Source organism: Ceraceosorus guamensis (genome assembly GCF_003144195.1).
Source record: "Ceraceosorus guamensis strain MCA 4658 unplaced genomic scaffold IE81scaffold_19, whole genome shotgun sequence".
NCBI lineage: Eukaryota > Fungi > Basidiomycota > Exobasidiomycetes > Ceraceosorales > Ceraceosoraceae > Ceraceosorus > Ceraceosorus guamensis.
This window is the reverse complement of record NW_020290014.1, coordinates 261,415-281,686: the sequence shown is the minus strand read 5'-3', so window position 1 is coordinate 281,686 and position 20,272 is coordinate 261,415. Positions and strand designations below refer to the sequence as shown.

Genomic DNA, 20,272 nt, shown 5'->3' with positions numbered 1-20,272 from the left:
CGGTGGCTGATGTTGAAGGCGGTGAGGGCACGAGTAATGATCGGTCAGCGTATCAGTGCTACCGAGCTCTTAGTGACAGGACAAGGAAGGCGCTCCTGATAGGATCGGCGGCTTGAGTGGCTAAGAAGATGTCGTGTGAAAAGCGCTTGTCAGGCGCGTATCCCCGAACGCTGGGATCTGACCCAAAGGCCGTGATCCTAACAGCTGTTGATCAGGTGTGAGAAGCGTCAAAGATCTCGTCAGACCCTCAGGCTTGGTTCACACTCAGAAGAGACTTCTGTTGAAGCTTTGCTTGCCATCGTCGGAAAGTGGACAAACATGTCATCGCTCAGAGATTGGCTCCGCAAGCGGCGATGGCCAGCCAGCCTTGCTGCAAGGTGTTGGTTTCGCATGATGCACGGGCGAGCGCCCGCTAAACGCGTCGTCGCGGCAGGACACTTCTGTGTCGCGCTGTGCATTCCTCCTATACTCACCCACTCTTGACCGTTTCTAGTCGGCAGACTCTCATCCCGTCCACGCGTGCAAGAGCATCTTGGCTAGTGAGCGAGACGCAAACGACAGCCACGCTGCTCCCGCGTGCGTCGTCATTCTTGTCGCGTCTGGCAAAGGTGGAAAGCATGGCGTAGCCGTGCTGAGTCATCTCGTGTACGTGTCCCTCGGGCTCATACCGGTATGCAGTGAGAGAGTACTCGGGCCCATAGCTGCGAGGTGGACATCGAAGCGAGAGGGAAAGGCGGCAGACTTGCGACCAACGCATTCCCATGGTGTGTCTAGCCAAACGCTCCACATACATTATAATCCCGCCATTAGCAGCACGGCGAGCTCTCGCAACGAGCGGCCATCGATGATAGGTAATACGATGCGCATTTCTGATACTGAGGTCTATATGGGGTGGTTGAGTCTGCACACGGCAACAGAAGACTGGCAGGATCATGGGACAGTCAGGATATTTGTACAACACTTGATCGTCTGAGCAATAGGCCAGAACCAAGAATTACAGTTTGCGTGAGAGGTGTAGGTGCGAAGGGTACTCTATCAGGATTCCTGCGTGCGCAGAAGAGAACTGAGAGAGCAGGTCGCGGGCGGCGTGCGTACCTTAGGCGAGTCTATTTGCTGTCGCGCCTCTGTCTTTTGTCATTGGCTGCTGTGACCACCATGTGATGAGGCTGAGGGGGAACTACTTGAGGGGGCATCGGCTGCGGCTTACCGATTGCTGCGAGCCTCGCCTTGTCCTTGCTAGCTGCACCTGCTCGGTTGCGTTTCTTGATGGTATCCGTCTTGAGGGATAGCGGCCGGACGACACCATGCAGCTTGAGGAACAAACCGCAAGCATTGCATAGCGGATTTCCATCTGGATCGCGACGCCACAGAGGCGTCTTCATGGTGGAGCAGTTGGAGCAAACAGTAGGTGGATCAGCAGTTGCCATACTGGTTGAGTCGGACTTTGAGGTGGAGGCCAACGCGCCCTCGCCAATGGTTCCATTCGTCGGCTTCGTGGCGTCGGAGCCTGACCCGTTCTTGGAGCTTTGGCCAGCCTTTCCGTGCAGACCGGCAGCGCCTTGAAGATTGCCCGAGCTTCCTGAGCGGGAGGGGATGTGCTCGAGAGATCTGCCAGGTGGAGCGCCGCTCAGAGGGCTAGAGTGATAGCCGCTTTGGGGTGGACCTTGGAAAGGAGGAGTGGAAGCTGGATCGGAATTCGTCTGCGCGCTTGCCGGGCTATACGCCCACGGCGATGTGACCGAGCCTTCGTCACCAGAGGCGAGGCCATTCAGCATGTTGTGGGCTGCAGTGATAGCTGCAGGATCGAACCCACCAGGGCCATGACCAAAGACTTGATTAGGGTTGATGTGTGTGATACCGGGGTGTTGCTGAGCGGCGAGGGTTGCGTCAGAATTGTAGAACATGCTCATGATGGCTTCTATATCGTTCTGCGGAGTGGGCATGTGCTGACCAGCAGCGCCATGACTTTCAGCAAGAGCGGAGCTGTCGCTCGGGCTGTTAAGAGTCGCAGCCCCCTGGGGGCCATACGAAGTTGGGAACCCAGCTGAATCTGGACTCTGGAGAGCAGATGCTGGCACTGAATGGGGATCGAAAGCGCCCATGCTGGGTTGCGAGCCGGGTCCGCCTGGTACCGTGAGATGATGGCCCATGCCGTCCCCTGGTGGGGGAATGGAGAAATCGAATGTGGACATAGGCACAACGCCGGGGTACATCGCATCTGACTGAGCGAAAGAAGGTAGCAGTCGGGACAGGCCAGCGGCGACGCGCTGGTCTTGCGTGTAAGGAGCGCTTGGAGGTGGGCGAGCCGGAGATGGCTCGTAGGCACGTTTCCGAGCATTTGACGCTGCGATGCCATCGTAGGGAGATGGATGAGGCTGTGGTGCGCGGGATCTGCTTCGTTCAGACACCTTGTGATCAAAGCTAGTCTTCCGGACCAATCGAGGGACGAACCCGTACTCGGGGTGATGGTTGGCTTGGTGGCTGCTGAAATCGGCAATGCCTGGCACGCTGCCAATGTTTGACTGAGGCGCGCCAGCAGAGTTGGCTCCAATGGAGTGCATATCCCAGCTAGTCTTGCGACCTCCGACGAAGAATGGCACGTTGCGCTCGTCCGTGCCAGACCGACGTCCATGACCCGGCAGACCTGTGCCAGCAAACAGGTCGCTGAAAGCTGCCTTGCGGAACGCTTGCTGCATGGATGCTTTTTGGGCAGCAGCTGCAGAGCGACCGGGACCACCACTGGAAGTGGCCGTTTGCTGCGAATCTTTGACTGCCTGTGCTGCCGGCCCAAGCTTCGTTTCCGAAGCAAAGTCTGCGTGTGCCAAAGGATTCGACGCTGGTAATGTCCCAAGCGCTAACAGCTCGGGCACTTCTGCAAAACCGTTTGGCGAATCTGCGACAAGTCCGGCGAAGTCCGAGAAGGAGAATCCGCCGCTGTTAGGAGCAGACTGGCTGAGAGTGTTCGCATCTGCTCCTTCCGGCTCGTCAATGCGGCTCAGCAGCTGCGCAGCAGGCGGCCGAGAGCGTGACCGACTCGCAGCTCGCCAGTCCATTGCGCTGACAGACCTGGATCTGGACCTGCTTTTACTCTTGGCACGCCAATCCATGGGATCATCTTCGTGTTGTACGATCCCGACACTGCCAGCGGTGCCACTGCTCTCAGGAGTGCGCGAGCTTCGGCCGCGACGGCCGCGCTCTTCCTCTTCGGCAATTTCGACGAAGCGCGCCCGGCCCTTGCCGAGTCCTCGACCGTGAATCGGCGCCGACGGACCTGCGATGGTAGTGAGGCCATGCAAGGAGCCAGAATTGAGGATGCCCGAGTGCGAGATTGCTTCTGGTTGCTCCAGATGCGAGCCACTGCTACGGCGAGAGGAGTCTGCCAGCGAGGCGCGACTGACGGACGAGGGCGACGTCGGCTGCGAAGCGGAAATTGCGCTTGCGCTTGCAGTATCAGACGTCGTCGCTGCGCCACCAGTTTCAGCAGCCGCCAGCCTACTGCGCTCCTGCTCGGCCTCCATCTTTTCCTGCTCCTTCTTTTTGCGCAAAGTCATTGCCATCATGCGCCACGTCAGATTCTACGTGCGGAGCGCAGTAATTCAGTATCAGGTTGGTCATTGAGCCTGAACCTGAGCCGCGCTGTCTTTCTCTCCAAGAAACTCACCTCCATTCGAGCACCGTGCGGCATTGCATTCTTCTGCTTGGCGTACATTCGCCACACCTGTGTAGCCAGGGGATCCTTGCGAGCCATCAACTCGGGATCTACTTCTTCGTCATCACCATCGCCAGCTCCAGCACTTCCTCGACGCTCCCGCTGTCTCAATATAGATGCCTCCTCGTCCTCAAGTGCTGATACAGACGGATAGGCTGCGCTGTCTCCAGACGCAGCATAGAGCGCGCTTGGCTTGCCACGGTTGGATGCTGTCGAAAGGCCCATGTGATCATTGGCCAGCGCAGCACCGGGTGGAGCTGCATTGCTTTTGGGCGGTACAACTCCGTAGAACTGCTCGTGTCGAGGTCCAGGTTCTTCGGGCGAAAAGGGGTCCACAAAAGCTTCAGGCTCTCTGTATGCGCGAGTGGAAGGATTCTGCGGACCAGAGGGTTCCTGAAGCCAACTCGAATCATGAGACCGGCCATTAGCTCCTGCACTTGAGTCGATGCGGCGCCGAGAGTTGGAATGGTTCCAGCTCGCTACAGGAGAGATTGGCCGAGAAGACGACGCCGATGCTAGTGCTGAATGGGCAGCGCTGCTGGCTTGACGGCTATGACTCACGTACGGAGACGGAGAGATCATGCTGGCAGACGTGTCAGCGCCAGCCAGTTCGGCGGATGGTGGATGGTGATGTGTACGATCTTGGAAGCCGCCAGGGTGTGTTGCCGCAGGCGCTGCTTGAGCGTGTTGCTCCACGCCCCACTGCTGGCTGTGTCTCTGCGCTGCTTCATGGTGCGCTTGCTGCCTGGCTAGGTTAGCTTGCAGCGCTTGAGAAAGGAGAGAAATTGAGGGGCCAGCGGGGGCGTTGTAAGGGCCTGAGGTGGAGGCGGGCGGTGTCGGTCGGGTTCCATTCATCTCAAAGCCATGCTGAGGAGCAAAAGTCGGCGAAGACCCATCGTTGCTCATTATGGGCACGGCTCCGGTTCCCGGTACGACAAAATGAGGCGGCATACTAGGATGGTAGGGACCTGCAAAAGGTGCCTGAGTGTCGACTGGACCCGTAGGTGGTGCTCCCCATGTAGCCTGACTGCTGGAGGGGACGTAGACGTGCCCGCTGTGGTTCGGAATGCTCATTGTGTCTGAAGGCTTCGAGGCAAGCGATAGAGACGGACTCTAGCCTTGAGGAAGTCGGACGCGCAATGTGCTGTGTGCCTCTCGAGAGCGACGATGAGAGGTACTTAGACCAAGCGGATGAATATGGATGCGAGGGCCCTCCCTGAAGATGCAGCAAGCTCGGCAGCACCTAGCTGCGCGAGACACAGGTGATCCTTGGTCAGATGAGTGTGAGAAGCAGTGTGAAACTCGACTGCGAAGCGAAGCGCGAGAATCCTCCGTCGCTTGACCTCTGGCCTGATCTGGGTGGAATGATTAGGGGATAATCTGGAAGGAAAAGGTCGTCGCGCCGAATTTGTGAGAACCGCTGCTGTCGGAGAGCTTGATTGCGGACTGGGCGTCAAATGTCAGGACTGGTGGGAATATAGCAGCCCATGTGCGATTTGGAGGTGACGGATGAGGTGCTTTTCTACGCCTACAATGAAGGGAGAGCAACGAGAAAGTGTGAGATGGAATGCACCGGCAATCACGAAGAGCGGTGACGGCGGCGGTAATTCGGCCTTGATCCATCGAGGCGCTATACGGGCGCGAGACGATTGGGGATGGCACTGATGAGCTGCCTCGTCATCAGCGTCGCCGCCATGGCAGCTGAAAGCGACTCGAAATTTTGCAGCAGAGTCACCACGCAGTGAGTGCACTGTCACGCGTCGAGCAAGCGCTCGTCACTCGTGACTTCTCTAGTGCCACGCGTCGACTTGTAACGCCGCCCAGACATCAGAAATTGGTTACTTGGTTGAGCTTCTGCATGTGCAGTGCATGCAGCAACCCATGTGTGGACGAAAGCTGTGTAAGCTCTGCTAGGCCGCTTGTGAAGAGTAGTGGCGATGTGCCTGCATCTGTTGTGCTTGAGTCGGCGACGACATTGCGCTCAGCAGCAAGCACCTACCGGGTATGGTCATATGTAGTCAGAGTGAACAATACTCATGAATCGCCGCAAGAGCGCCGGCAGCGTCCGGCTTGAAACCTTCTCTACTCAGATTCACTTCTGTAAACCGCCCTTCGTGTCCACGCTCCACAAAGCAAGCTGCGTTGTCGACAGCAAGCAGAATGCAGCATGCGGCGCACGAGCAGTCGTGCAGCGCGAGCAACCGAGTGGATCGTCCGAGTCCCTCTCGAGCTAAGGCTGCATCGAATTCGCTGTGTCTTTTCGACGATGGGACAGTCACCACGGTGGATGGTAATTTGTCTGGACTCACGACTCGCTATTCGGATTGTCCCGGCTTGTGCCTTGATTCAGAATTCAGTCGAGTTGAGGCGGCCGTGTGCTGGTCATGCATCGCGTTCTGATTATTCACAGCATTCAATCACGAGCGTGATCCAGATCAAAGCGCCGCTCACCGATCTCATCATCAGCCGCTCATCCACCAGCATACTGCCGTGCGGGTACCCGCAGGCAGGTGCATATGCTGATGATGATCAGGACATTGACGAATTTGACCAGTTCATGGGCCGTGCTTGCACGCATCTGCGTTGCCATCATGCGAGTTCTTGAAACTTTTGACATCAGCACGCGCGACGAGGCGAGACATCGGCAGCGCAGCCATGCGCGCAGACCTTGCGTGGCGTGGTGCGGGCATTGACCCGTAGCGCCCGCCGACTCACCGCAGGCACTGCCGCTGTGCCGCAGCGGTCCAATTCATTCGTGATTCAGCGTGGGCACCAACACCCCGGCTGAGGATGACGGCGAGGGCCGGCGCGACGAGACATGCTGTTGTCGCGTGTGAGACCTATGGTAGCTACCGCATATATAGATGGAAGCACTCATGCAAATGAGTCTGATCAAGACCGAATCATATGTATAGGTAGAATGCCCGACCCGCAGGACAGCCTTAGTTCCGTGACAGCCTTGATTCAGGGTGAATCACGAATGCGCAAGCGGCGGAATTGGTTCAACGTCCGGGTCATCTTGATTGAGTGGTAAACCTGAATGGCTGAATTCCTTAATTCACGATTGCGGCTTAATTGCGGCGCTCGTCGGTAAAAGACAGGGAGGTCGTCCTGTTGATCGCCTTACACCTGATGAGCTACCAGCGCCATTCGAAGAAAGTCAGACAATTCACGATTGGGTGCACTGATGAGACTTGTTCGATCGTGGTTACGGTTTGCGCGTCTCAGTCAACGATCCAGCATGGATCATAATCAAAGTGGCCATGATGACTCAGCTGCTGCTGCTGGAAATTAGGCGTCGGTTCTCGTCCGGTGTTGTGTGGCCCACGCAACTTCTCGTCTGACTGCTGGGGCACACATATCAAATATCATCGTAGCGTCCACCTCAGGTTTTCAAACTTCACGGTTGGAAAAGGCAAGTATAGTAACGAGGGAATGAGCTGACTTCATTTTAATTTGCGATTTTGATTGTTGTTGATCCACAATCGGCAGCGCGACTCTTCTTTGGCGTGCATCTAAAGTCACGCCGCAGCCCCACTACTGCCGGTGATGTACGTGCTTTTTGGATGGTGTTCTGACATCGGTCAAGGCTGGGCCATCGCGGTCATCTCTTGTCGTGGGCTGGTCGTGAGTCGACCACGAGGGTACTTCCACCAACCTCAATTATCATCACAGACAGACGTGGTCGGGACTGTACGATGTGGTAGCAAGAGAATGAGCGCGCCGTCTCAACATCGACGCCTGACAACTTTGGCCCTCACTGTCGCTACCCTCACTCAAGACCCCACTAGCTTCAAGTGAACGCCGGTCCTCGCCGCTCGACACTGCCCCAATGGGCGCTGCTCTGCTCCCGCCCTGCATCGATATCGTGATGATTGAAGATCTCCTTCATCGTCTAAGCCCGAGCGAAGCACCCTGAGCCCAGACAGCGATTGCAGCTTGCATGTCTCCTGCTGCTAGTCGCCTGCCACATGGAGCTGATTGCGTGTCCTCTGTGCTCGCGCTTTCCCGTGCTCTGGGCGCAATCGCGGCTGTCGCGTGTCCACCGGGAGCATCGCACGGCCTTGAAATGCGACCCGGTCGTGACTGATGAGGTTTTCAGATGTGATGTATTATTATCATTGAGCCTGAGCATAGATGTTCCGAGAACATAGCGCGTCTTTGCAAGCTCGCCGATGGCTTCAACACGCCCGTTCCACCTTCCCCACGAGCAAAGCCCAGGTGCGACAGCTGAGCGAGCGATCGAGCTTGGATCTGTGAGCTGCACGAGACTATATAGATCACAAACAATCTGTAGAAATTTTCAGTCAAGAGTCGAGTCAAGAGGCTGGAGTCAAGTCTTGATGAGTTTTGAGTCTTGGGTCGTGAGTACCGGTAGTCGTCTATCACGAGTCACGTGACATCCGCGAGACCTCCCTCGGGTGTCGGATATATGGACGTTGCCTCGGCCCCTGATGCGTGTGTTGCTGGTGCCGCGTACGCCCCGCTGATGTAGGTCGCGACCCGCGAATCTGCTTAGCGCGGAAATTCATCGGACTAGCGCGACTCACGGCTCGTCGTGCATCTCACCGAAAATCGTGAATGTCGCGCTGTTGATAAGCGCGACGCTCATCAGCGTGGACAGGCGGTGAGCTTGTGGGCCAATCACCGTGCGCCTTTCGTGACGTGTCCAGCATGCCAGCATGCCATGGTGAAATCTTGAATGGCAGAAGGCATCCGTGACTCCGTTGAGGTGACAAACAATATGATTGATAGAACAGACAAGTATACAAAGAAGTGTGGGTACCTTGCGATGCAATTGAGCCGGAGGAAGAGTCACGTGCTTGAGAAAGGCCCTCGTTCACGCTGGGATATCGAATTCTTCACCACGCGGCGCAAATTCACCACGGCTCATGGCAGCATTGCTCCGCGCGAGGCCTCTCGTTCCAGTCGAGATAAGTTGCTGGATATTTCTGTCCAAGCCATGCTCGGACATGGGCATAGCCGTGTAGTTTCTCAAGCACCACAGCTCGCTGTCTTCCAGAAATTCCCACTGTCCATCAATGGCCCAAGCCGTGGGGCTAATGTATAGCTCTCTTGAGATTTTTTTGAGCTCCAGCAAGCTTCCATTGAACCAGGCCGGCTTGACCTTGCGCGCCTCTTTGCGCGCAAGCTGGACTGCGGTGCTTTTCGGATCCTGGTTTTCCACATCAGCCATCAAGAGGGCAGATGCAGCAGCCTCGGCTTCGGCCTTCGCCTGAGTGAGGTTGCTCGCCGCATGGCTACCGTCACTAATGATGGTGCCAGGAGCGTCGAAGACGTGAAAGGGGTGCTCGGAGCAAAAGCCTTCGGCGTGAGCAGCATGCTCGCGTCCGATAGCCCCGGCGTAGTGCTTGACGAAAAAGTACTGGAAGCCAGCGAGCTCGAACGCCAGCCAAAAGGTCTCCTGTGAGGCTGCCAGAATGTGAGTGTCGACCGCGATAGGCTCGTAGGACTTCTGTGCTGCTTACCTTGTCGCCCCAAAAGATGCGGTAAGTTGTCCGGCGTCGCACCTCGCCCGTATTCTGCCAAGCTGAGAACAGCAGAGCAGCGAAGACTTCCATGCGACTTTTGTCCACCACGACGATGCCAGACTCTTGCTCGTAGATGCCCTTGCGTTGCCAGAAAGCACTTTTGGCCAGTCGCTCGCTTGGCCCTCGAGCTTCCAAGTTGCTGTTCATGAATTCGTGGATGATGGCAGCTGCTCCTGCACGGACGTGATCTCTGTCGTGGAAGAATAGCGTGCCAGTCTCTTTGAAACCTTTCTGCTCAAAGAATTCCTCCGGTGAAGCAAGCAGCACAGCATCCGCATCCGCCAGCATCACTTCTGTAAAGTTTGTCGCAACAAGAGCGAACGGTTTCAGAGCAAATCCTTGCCTCTTCAACTGAGTCAAGTTCTCGTCAAAGAAACCAAGCGCTTCGAGATCCACTGTCGAGACGTTTGGAAATTCTGTGGTGAGGTAGTGTCGCATGTGAGGTGGAAGGTCATCCTCGCCGTAGTAGTAGAGCTCTATGGGGATGTTCGAGCGGTAGTGATCGCGGATGATCGAAATGTACTACAGCGCAACGAGGATGACTGGGTGGGGTCAGTGCTTGCTGAAGCAACTCCTCTGAACCCAGCTCACCTGAATGGCAAAGTCGAAGTCGTTCTTGCCCAAAGACATGACAATACCGCGAGTCTTTGGTCGCTTCTCGCTGGCATAGCGCGCGCCTTCAAAGTAGCTTTTGCGCAGGCTGGCGATTCCAGGAATAAAGGGCCACAGCTTGCGCTCGTACTCTTCGAAATCCGGAAGGGATGGGTCGGCCAAGAGATGGGCATACATGGATGTGCGAAGTCCCATCTCCGAGAAGCCTGTCCGATCTCTTGCACGTATCGGATGATCCGTGACGTGCTTGACCCACAGATCTAGGAAGTACGAGTCGGTGCTTGCCTTGGCTTGCATGCCGCTCACATCGATGTCTCGCGAAGGGAAAAGCAAGTAGCGCCAAGCGAGCAACGCGAAGACGGCAAGGGCTAGCCCGTCGAGGCTGAGAAGAAAGCGCCTCGTGGTGAACCAGAGCACACGAGGGGATGGAGCGACACTCTGCTTGTAATTAGGTCCCCATGGCCTCTGCATGGGACTTTCGAATGATTGTCGTTGATGTTTTGGGGACAAGTCGAACGACTCGTCGCCGTGCCTAGCGGGAAGTCGTTCTCGAGGTCCAAAGGCGGCTGTCCGCATCTTCAAGGTCAGCGGACTCGCTGGGTCGACGTGCATCTCGATGGGTGGAGTGTTGAGAGGACAGCGAGGGACGACGCCGGATATTGTGATCGATGCGGTGAGGTTACCTTGAAGAGCGCTGTCAGGACTGAAGACCGCCTTTAAGAAGCCTACTCGACAGATGGCTGGCGACCGACGCGCTTTCTAAAAAAGTCGGCAGTTGCCTGAATGAACGCAAAGACCGCGCTGCAGGGTTGCGCTCGACCGTCGGTCTTATCCATCTTAGAAGCTGTCTTCCCGTGGTGAGGACCAAAATACCCGTCGCCAGCCCACAGGGCTTGTTTGCTCGGCGAACAACGCAGCCTGCTGCAGCTCACTCAAGGCGGCCGAGTGCGTCCAGACCAGGATGGACAGGAGCTCGGCTGATTCATACCCGCGCAGTCTTCGATTAGACCTCAAGGCTGGCCAGGCAACAAGGCTGCAAGTGAAAGGCGTAGGGGCATCCGCTAGCTGTTGCATCACATGCCGTGGTGCACCTAGTAAGGGGCGTGTGAATGTGTGCCGGCTAGCACAAACGCTTTGCCTCATACAATCCGCCCTCGCTCATCCATTGAGCTCCGCCCAGAGGAAAAGCCACTCCAGACTTTTGAGTGCATGGCGCATGCAAGCTGCAAAGCACAGATGTGACACGGGATGGGATGCAGCAGCATCGAGTCGCAGAGTTGTGCATACGCCACACATCCTGACGCGGGATCGAGCGCTTGCATGCCGGCTGTCACGCGTCAACGAACCGAGCTTGGAGTCCCCGGGTGCGTCGCGAGCGGAACTCATGACTTTTCACTCACTCTTGTCCCTCGGCCACGTCTCCTCTCTGGCAGAGCATATGGGAGGGGTGATCGATTGCTGCTGTGGTCTTCAACTCAGGACTCTGCGTGCAGGATGGTCGAGCAGAGGTGGGAAGCGCGCGCACACGCTCGCACGACATGAGCCAAGCGCGGCGGCCAGACCGTTTTGGTTGCCTGTCACAAGATCATGCAAAGAATCACGTGATATCACGTGACACTCGAGGCGTCTTCTCCACTTGAGTCTTGAGTTTTGTCGCTGAGCCCGTGTGAGTTTGAATCGTGATTCAATGATTGGTGAGACGGGAGTTGAGCGAGTGGGTGAGTGCCCATTCGTGATTACGCCGCCAATCAAGTGCGTGAGGTCTGTAACCCTTGGTTCTTGAGCCGTGACTCACTCATCTAAACAGCCACCTCAAAACTCATTCACTCGCAAGTCTTGGCCCATCACTCGTAATCCTTGTCAAACATTGGCAGCGAACTTGCCGCATGCTTCTATCCTGTGTACGAGGGTGACACCTTGATTCATTCGACGTTCGTCTTTGAATCACGCGGCCCCTGCTACACTGATCGAGAGAGACACCATCCGCCCTCGATCAAGCCTGCCTTTCAGGGATCCGCTAGCCAAATGGCAAGCCAAAGTGGAGTGCTTCGGGCAGCCGTGTCGTACCAGAAGCTGCCGGGCACGCTCAGTATCGACAGCCGTCACCTCTCATGGGCGCCCTCTTCGAGCTCCTCTTCGGGCTCTTCCCTCCACGTCCCGCTGACTCACATTGTTGGCCTGAGTGTCTCCAAAGCGGGCGCTAGCACTACTGCGATGGGTATTGCACTATCACCAGATACGCCCGGTGCCGGAGGCAAGACCAAGGTCATGCTCTATTTCACACCGGACACGAACGGCGATGGTGGAGAAGTGCAGCGGCGAGATCAAGTCAAGGATCACTTAAGCCCCATTGTCGCCGAGAATAAGGACAGACAAGCCGCGCAGCAAAGCTCTGCAGCTGCATCACCTGTACCTGCCGCTGCCGCTGCTCCTGATCCTGCCCACGCCCTTGCCTCCGCAACAGCAGTATCGGCAACAGTCTCTGGCAAAAGCTCGAGGGCAGCGGCGTCCCCAGCGACTGGACAATCGTCCACGCCAAATAACAAGGCGAAGAACAGAGTGACGGAGCTAGACTTGAGGTACAGCGTGCTACGAGCTAATCCGCAACTCGCTTCGCTGCATCGCGATCTGGTCATGTCGGGAGAGTTGAAAGACGCGGAGTTTTGGGATCATCCTACAAGAAAAGCGCTTCTCAGTGCAGAGAGGGCTGCTGCTGAGCAAACATCGGGGCGCAACGCGCGCATCGCAGACCCGAGACCAAGGACGGACGAGCGGGGAGAGATGAGGGTGGAGATCACGCCACAGCTGAAAAGGGACCTCTTTGAGCAGTATCCAGTCGTGCGCCGAGCGTGGGAGGAAAATGTACCCAAGGTGGTGAGTGCAGACCTGCTCTACGGTGGTGAAAAGAGGTACTGACCAAGTGGGCGGGCCTGCTCATCACAGATGGATGAAGCCGCATTCTGGACTCGCTACTTTCAATCTCGCCTCTACCATCGCTTGCGTACCTCTGCCAGATCAGCGGCCAATGCTCACATCTTCAGAGAGGATGACATCTTTGACAAGTATCTCGAGCAGAATGAAGATGATCGTGAGTTACGCGCGCGCATGTGAGCCAGGCAGGTCATCGTGAATGCTCATGCAGACTCCCTACCTTGCAGAGATCGAACCTCGCAAGGAGCACAACGCACACGACGCGCTCCTCGATCTGGGTGCCACTGCAGAAGATCACCAGGAGACGGGCAACTTGGCAGACTACACGATGCGAGGGGGGACAAAGACGGCGCTACCTCTCTTGCGCCGCTTCAATGAACACAGTGCTAGTCTATTAGACGATGCGCTCGGCGCTCAGGAGGATGCGGAGGGCAACAAAAGGCGCAAGATTGGTGTTGATCAAGACTATGGCGGCGCCACGCACGGGCGCTATTGGGACAGCATCCACATGATGGATCTTGACGAGGAGGGCGAGGCAAGAGGCATCCCATTAGACCTCACTAGAAAGAAGGGGATGTTTGAGAAGAGAGCGCGCGGCACCACTGATCTGGGCCCCGATGTACTTACCGATGAGGTGCGTCGCCGTCCTTCCGCAAAGTCTCTCCGCAGATGATGGCACTCATCGCTGGACTTGCTTCCGCACCTGCCAGCAACTACAAGCAGCACTCCATAGCTGTCTTACAGCGCTGCCCTCTGTCTCGAATCACAAGCTGGGCGATTTCAAGCCCACGAGCAGCGCTGGCGGAATGAAGGTAATGCTGAGTTCGATCAAGGCCAAATCAGCCGCGCGCGCGAGCTCGAGGGCCGGTGAGTGGCTACGAGACTGTCTCGTGACAGCAATCCTTGGCATGCCGCCGCTGACCGAATCTTTGCAATGCACTGCGTGCTGCATCCAGAAATCGTGCCTGATGCTATCTTGAAGTCGGTGATGTCGCACCAAGCAGCCGTCAACGAATTCCTGCGCCAATACTGGGCGGCCTTGTCACAGCAACCCGCTAGAGCTGCTCGTATGCTCGGAGCGATTGGGCGATTGCGCGAGCAAGGGCTGAAGGTCGAGCAAGAGGCTGAAGCCGCTCTTCCGGGGCAAGGAAGCGAGCGAGTGCGCATGGTATGTGTCGCGGGTCTGTGTATTAGATCATCGAGACGACTCCGACTGACCTAGGGTTTGGTCTGCTCACTCCCTAGCTGATGGCTCCCACGCTACAAGCAGTCACCCGGGCCATGAGCATCAGTTCCAAGTCATCTGTATAGCAAATACAATGTAGTGCAAGAGTCATCACGAGCGATCTCGACGCGTGGTCCACCCGTACGCCCCGTAAGCCCCGAGGCCCTCATTCCTCGCTGCGGACTGGCATTGCAGCGAAGAGTCCAACAAGCGGACGGAAGTGGTTGTTGCATTGACGCAGGATGGACTTGATGCGATCAAGATTGATGCGAGTGGAGCCAAGTTGATCCACGCTGCGCAATGTCGCCCCGCGGAAGCACCAAGGGCTGTTGTGGTTGATGGAAGCCTGCGTCACGTCCATCTCCCATCGTCCGTGCATGGCCCAGGCTGTGGCGTTGAAGAATGTTTCGGTCGTCCTCGTCTCAAAGATTGGCGCGTCGAGCCACAGAGGCTGAGGAGCTAGCACAGCTTTCGAGGAGGCTCCCCGCGTGCTTCGGAAGATGCCTCCACTAAACCCACTGTAGATGCTGCTACTGCCGTTGTGGCGCTCGAGAGGAGCGACTGGCATCTGGGACAAGAAATGCACAGCTCTAGCCGAGCAGATGCTTGCTTCGCCATCCTGTTGTGTGCTGCCGAACCAATCGTTTCCCACAAACGAGCCGACAGCCCCCGGGGTATTTTCAGACAGATGGTAAGGCATGTTGGATAGCTCGAAAGATAAGAAGAGCGACTCGACTTGGCCTGATGAATGGGCCCAGAGTCGCATCAGCATCAGCACAAAGCCAGGGGCACGCAGTCAATAGGTAGCTCACCTTGGCTGAATCTGGACCAGATGTGGTCACGAGAAGATTTTTGGTGCATGGCCAGATTGGCAAGTAGAGCTGAGAACACTCCGGCTCTGCTCTTGTCGAAGGCCGCTACCTTGGGCGTCATCACGCCATCGGCAACGTAATCCCAAAATGGCAAGGAAGAGAGTCTCTGACTGGGCCACGACTCGTCAAATTGGTCTTTAAGCCAGCTGACCATGCGCTGTGCCCTCGCAGTTGCTGGCAAGCCTCTCTCGCGGAATAGGAAAGTGCCAGTCTGGAGGAAGCCTTGTTGCTGAAAAAGGAGGGCAGGATCGGCCATCCATGTGATGTCTGGAGCGCTGAGCACGACGCGCTGGAATTTGGTGGCTAGGAGCGCCATCGCTTGCCTAGCTTGGGATTCTGGGCCGTTTGGGATCCTACCAGCGTCATCTTCCATTGCGCTTGAAAAGTAAGGTAGCTCGTAGATGTCTATGACCCTTACATCGCGCATGGATTCGAGCGCACTCTTCAGAGGCTTGTCCAACTCGCTTGCTCCGTAGTGATACACTTCGATGGGCAGACTGCATTTGTGCGTCGAGCGGAGCACAGTAATGGTTTGAAGTGCTGCAAGTACGGTGTTGGACGTCACCGCCATGACGATACCTTCCCGCAGAGGTACGAGAGAGCCAGAGACGGTGTGCCGAGGTCGTGACAGCTCTCGGAGCTCCCACACCCCAGGAACAAATTTCCATAGCACCTCGCTCAGCGCATTCAGCTCAAGCGAAGCGCCTCTTCGAAGTAGCTCGGCGTAGACATGCGTGCGGAAGCCGAGCTCTCTCAAGCTGTATCGATCTTGAGGCTGCACGGCATGATTACCAATGTGTGTGGTCCACAGCTCGATGGCTCGGTCGTCGATGCGACGCACTCTCTGCGTGCCGAAGAGGGGAAAGCGCGCTGGAGCGCAGAGGTGGAGAACGACAGAAAGCAGCAGCCAAGCACACGACCAAAGCGCGAAACGCACCACCAGTCGTTGTTGCGCCATCATGGTGATGATCTTCATCTTGACGAGCACTTGCCTTTCGACGGTGCGATTGGATGAGGTTTGAAGATGAAGCAACCGTTTTTGTATATGGTGGACGTCGCTGCTGTGAATGCCGAGTTGCCGGATGTCAGGAGTGTGGTGGGGATGAAGAGTAGCGCGGCCATCATTCCAGCTGGGCTGATAGTGAACGACTTTTCTCTTTGCAATCAAAGCGTAGTTGCGGAGATGGCACTCGTGGCTATTGGGTTGAGGCTGACGCCTCCGCTGCCAGCTCTTCAACCCAAGTGTGGAGCACAGCGAGTCTTTCGGCCGCTCATCCGCGGAGGACTCATGTCTCTTCCTTCAAACATTGACGCTCACATCCACGGTCTTACCGGCCACGCTGTGCGGTTCTTGCACATCCAACGGCACGCCCCTCCTTCTCCCACATTGCAAAGCTGCATGAACGGCGCCACGGCACGCGCGGGAAGGGAGCAGGAGGCACCAGCTACCAGCTCACCCAATGGCAAATTCCTCGGGTCTTGGGAGAGATGTCAATCTGGCATGAGTGGGCGCGGCAGTCGACGAGCCAAGGAGAAAGTGTGAAGTGTGGTCAGCATCACAAAAGGGCCTGGACCTGTGTCTGTAGGCGAGAGGTGGTGCCTAGCCGTTCACAACTCCTTGCCATTCTCACGACGCACGCAAAACCCCCTTTTCACGATTAATTGCCGCTGCTCTGATCTGCATGCAATATGCCAGCTGCTGTCCCGATGCTGTCACAGCAGGCTCCCGCTCCAGGCTCCGCTCGCCTACCTGCAGCTGCATTTGGCGCATGCATGTCGGTGCATACAACTCGGGTACGTACCGGAGGTACGGTACGGTACCGGTCCCTACGACTAGCTGGAAGGATGTTGGCGGTACAGTCTTGAGTGCAGCATGCACGACACACACTCGCGTGACTGGTGGTACATGTGTCAGTGCTGCTGCATGCACCGCACGCGCGTGGGCATGCACAAGCCAGGCAAAGCCACACGCGCGCGAAGTGTTGCTTCACCATCCCACCCCACGACCCAGAGCAGAGCGTCCATTGAACACTTTTGGGTGTGCTACGGCGCAAAGCAAAATCTCGAACACGTGAAGAGGAGCAAGAGCAGCAGCATGAAGAGATTTTGCTGAGCCTTCGCAATGTCTAGTTGCGGACACACGGTCAGGAGCGCAAGTCGGCTCGCATCTGGGCCCTGCCTGCGTGCGAGACGATGTGGCGTTGCATGGCCCTCGCAGGGACTGAACAGAGGCAGCGACACATGCTCAGCTAATACTGAAGTCGTTCTATTGCAAGCAAGAGTGTCGAAAAACGCCACAGAAGCGTATGAATCTCTAAGCTGAGAAGCTCCCAATTCAGGCAGTAGCATGAGCGATGCAGTATCGTCGCGCACAGCAGTCGATCCACGACGCCGATGTAAGCCGAGCGAGCACTGCCTCTCGTGGCTTCTCAATCGTGACGCAGGAACGAGGCAGCCACAGTAGAGAGATAATCGTATCCCTCATCACTGGTCTTACCTCATTCGTCTCCGATCTTCGGCCCATCACGATATGTCGCTCAGCTTCGGGAGTGTGCAAGACATCCTGCAAGGACGGTCTCAGAAGCTTCCCAGCTTCCCGATGTCAGCGGAGTCTCAGGCTTCGTCGGTCAGTACGGGCCGAAGCCTGACTTCCATCCACGGCCAGAGGTGCTCGTCAAGACTCGATCAAAGGCTGTCTCGGCGAGGAATTTTTCCTCCCGAGCAGCTGCTGGCGAGGTTGCGCTGCTCTTTTCCACCGCCGTGTCGCGTGACCGGGATCAAGTCCAGGTCTCCATCGTCGGGGTTGCCCGTTGTCGGAAGCTCTTTGGCATGTTGATTGGAACTCCATCAGCCTTGGCAGCACGCCACAAAAACTTTCCCGAAATCATTCTTCGCGCACTTCGGCAGTCGCCAGTGGAGTATCACAACGTCACGACGTCTCGATCTGCAGTGTCTGTGGTACGAAGCCTGTGTAGGCGCGGCAAGCTTTGCAGGAATGGTACGTGTCATCAGAGAGGCTTACAAAAGGAGCCTTGTTTGATTGCAACGACCCTTCGCTCCTCACGAAGCACTTCTCCCACGTTCCCTCTCTCAATTTGATCTCACCGCTCGATCTCTCTCTTCTGCTACTTTCCCTCGTCTCGAGTCCCGTACCTGTCCTCATCGCATCTCGCCACAATGCGCGTCACTTTGCTTGCCCTCCTCCCTCTGGCGATGGTCATCGCTTCGTCTTCCAAAGTCAACGCCCTCAACATGGGCGATCTCACTCAGGAAGACATGGAGATCTTGGACGCGCGCAATCACTGGTTCGAGCGCGATCTCTACGCCGAGAGACGATCCGTTCCATCCGGTCCCACCTCAACTTCCGTCTCGGTCGTCCCACGTCCCACGGGAACTTCCGCACCCGGCACTGGCTGCACCAAGTCTGCCGACTGTGGCACAGGCAACTGTGAAAGAGGTGTCTGTAAACCCGTCGTCTCAACGGGCGCTCAATGCTACAAGAACGCCAATTGTGCCAGGTGAGTGTTGTCATGTCATGACTTGCCTTCTTGATCGACGCTGAGACCGACAGTATCTTTCTCACAGCTTCAACTGCACCAACGGCAAGTGTGTTCCCGTCAAAGGTCAAGGTGTCAAGGGTGAAACGTGCAACGCCTCGGATCAATGCACCGCAGGATCTTTCTGCGAGTACTCCAAGTGCAATGTCAAGGTGGCTTCCGGTGGAGTCTGCTACAAAGACGTCGGCTGCACGTCTGGAAACTGCGTCAACAAGACATGTATTGAACCTGCTTCCGTCAGCCGTGGTGGCCGTTGCACTAAGACACTTCAGTGCAAGACCAACTCTTACTGCGGTACCAACAACCGCTGTGCGGCTAAGGCCAACAAGGGTGGTGCTTGCTACAAGACCGAAGGTTGCGCCGCTGGCCTCACCTGCCGAAAGAAGAAGTGCCGCGCTTGATCACAAGCTCCGTCTTCTCTCAGCAGGCGCTCGAAAGCGTCTCATGCCGTCAAAATCGAAGCTATTCCATCGAGTTTCGCGAAGCACGGCGGTCAGAGGCTTGAGTCACTCCGACATTTGAGACCACACATACCCTCCATCGTCACGCCATTACACTTCACTTTCCTCACCGCCCTTTACTTTGTTCGTCCCCTTTCCATCTCACCATTGATTCTCGCAGAGCCCCTCCCTGTCAGTCGTAGAAGGCACACTTTTTACCTCACGCAATGCTATCAAAGTCTGCTTCTCCTCAGCGCGACAAATGTGGCTGCATTGGCATCTTTCTTAGAACGGCGGGGGGTCATTTGCGATGGTGAGACTTGTGCCTCAGCTGAACAGAGCGCGCATGCGATTCAAAGCCGAAGTAGGGCAATGCGATGTGTGTGGCATCGTCATGCGCAAGATTGGGAGGCGAGGCGGCGCTCCCACTCTTCTGACTGAATGACAGCTGATCTCACTTTGCCCCCGTCACGCGACCTCTCACGACCCAGAATTCTTCGTATGGCTTAATTGCTGCGGGAATGCAAGCCGTACAATAAGTTTTGGGTGTGAGAAGACGAGCTTGGTGTGTGCATCGGGAGCCTTGCATGCAGCGGAAGTGCTGCAGCGGGAGCTCTGCAGGCCTGCATGCATCCATGCATATGTACATATGTTCTCCGCCTTTGACAGATGCACATTTAGCTGCTATAGCTACAAACGACGGTATACGTGGTACAACAAATCGTCATCACAGTCAAGACAAAATGTGAGCCGGTATAAGGCGCGAATTCCGCACAGCGTGTGCAGCATGCCCGGGACCGGCGTGTGGCGTAAATTTCCGGTAGGGGGCGCGTGCAGAACGTCACATCGAGTCGTCTAGGTCCATCCATCATGCATGCAGGGTCAAGCCCACTTTTCTTTGCGACGATCATGCTGCCCGATGACAGGCATAGGCCGCAATCTATGTGATATCAGCAGCGTGAGCAAACTCACCACCACGCAACACGCATCGCGTGACTTTGACGTGTGGCTTGGCGAAGACGTCGTGGATTGCGCATTGCTTCTTCACCAACCGGCATGACCCGCAAGCCTCAGATGGCCGTCTCTTGCTTCACGACGCGACTCAAGCTGTCAACGCGCCGAGCCAGCGTGAGGCCTGTTGAGCGCACGGGGAGCGCTTGTCGAATCCTAGCCGAGCCCTGCCATTGCAACTTTGCGGGTTGAACTGCTTGGTCGAAGCGAGCGAATAAGCAGGCTGAGCAGCTCCTCGACTCACGTGCTTCTTCTCGATCCAGATGCCATGCCCTCCCTATAGCTAGCTCCCGATCGGGGTTGAGACTGGATTAGCACATGTCTCTGCTGTCCCGCACATGTCTCTGGTGTCCCGCATCGCCA

General features: G+C 56.5%; 5 protein-coding genes across 5 annotated transcripts; 2 read left to right on the top strand and 3 right to left on the bottom strand.

Moving 5' to 3' along the window:
- Nucleotides 1–58: 58 nt before the first annotated feature.
- On the bottom strand, nt 59–4,783 carry IE81DRAFT_329476 (hypothetical protein; the record flags this gene model as incomplete). Its single annotated transcript, XM_025515148.1, has 7 exons — nt 59–197; nt 474–701; nt 792–901; nt 1,096–1,124; nt 1,208–3,575; nt 3,662–4,102; nt 4,271–4,783. 7 exons carry the CDS (start codon nt 4,781–4,783, stop codon nt 59–61), a joined length of 3,828 nt encoding a protein of 1,275 aa, XP_025370696.1.
- A 3,658-nt stretch (nt 4,784–8,441) lies between these two features.
- On the bottom strand, nt 8,442–10,957 carry IE81DRAFT_322392 (hypothetical protein). Its single transcript, XM_025513624.1, has 3 exons — nt 9,853–10,957; nt 9,199–9,783; nt 8,442–9,134 (listed from the first exon to the last, which is right to left on the bottom strand). The coding sequence occupies exons 1-3, from the start codon at nt 10,483–10,485 to the stop codon at nt 8,550–8,552; spliced, it is 1,803 nt and encodes a 600-aa protein (XP_025370695.1). The 5' UTR covers nt 10,486–10,957; the 3' UTR covers nt 8,442–8,549.
- Nucleotides 10,958–11,612: 655 nt separating this feature from the next.
- IE81DRAFT_322391 (hypothetical protein) lies at nt 11,613–14,137 on the top strand. Its single transcript, XM_025513623.1, has 6 exons — nt 11,613–12,747; nt 12,817–12,961; nt 13,032–13,438; nt 13,515–13,671; nt 13,761–13,972; nt 14,050–14,137. The coding sequence occupies exons 1-6, from the start codon at nt 11,899–11,901 to the stop codon at nt 14,113–14,115; spliced, it is 1,836 nt and encodes a 611-aa protein (XP_025370694.1). The 5' UTR covers nt 11,613–11,898; the 3' UTR covers nt 14,116–14,137.
- IE81DRAFT_77511 (hypothetical protein) lies at nt 13,990–16,115 on the bottom strand. The gene is made up of 2 exons (XM_025517628.1): nt 14,842–16,115; nt 13,990–14,770 (listed from the first exon to the last, which is right to left on the bottom strand). Exons 1-2 carry the CDS (start codon nt 15,875–15,877, stop codon nt 14,196–14,198), a joined length of 1,611 nt encoding a protein of 536 aa, XP_025370693.1. The 5' UTR covers nt 15,878–16,115; the 3' UTR covers nt 13,990–14,195.
- A 1,793-nt stretch (nt 16,116–17,908) lies between these two features.
- Nucleotides 17,909–18,995, top strand: IE81DRAFT_77468 (hypothetical protein). Its single transcript, XM_025517627.1, has 2 exons — nt 17,909–18,419; nt 18,487–18,995. The coding sequence occupies exons 1-2, from the start codon at nt 18,079–18,081 to the stop codon at nt 18,857–18,859; spliced, it is 714 nt and encodes a 237-aa protein (XP_025370692.1). The 5' UTR covers nt 17,909–18,078; the 3' UTR covers nt 18,860–18,995.
- Nucleotides 18,996–20,272: the final 1,277 nt, after the last annotated feature.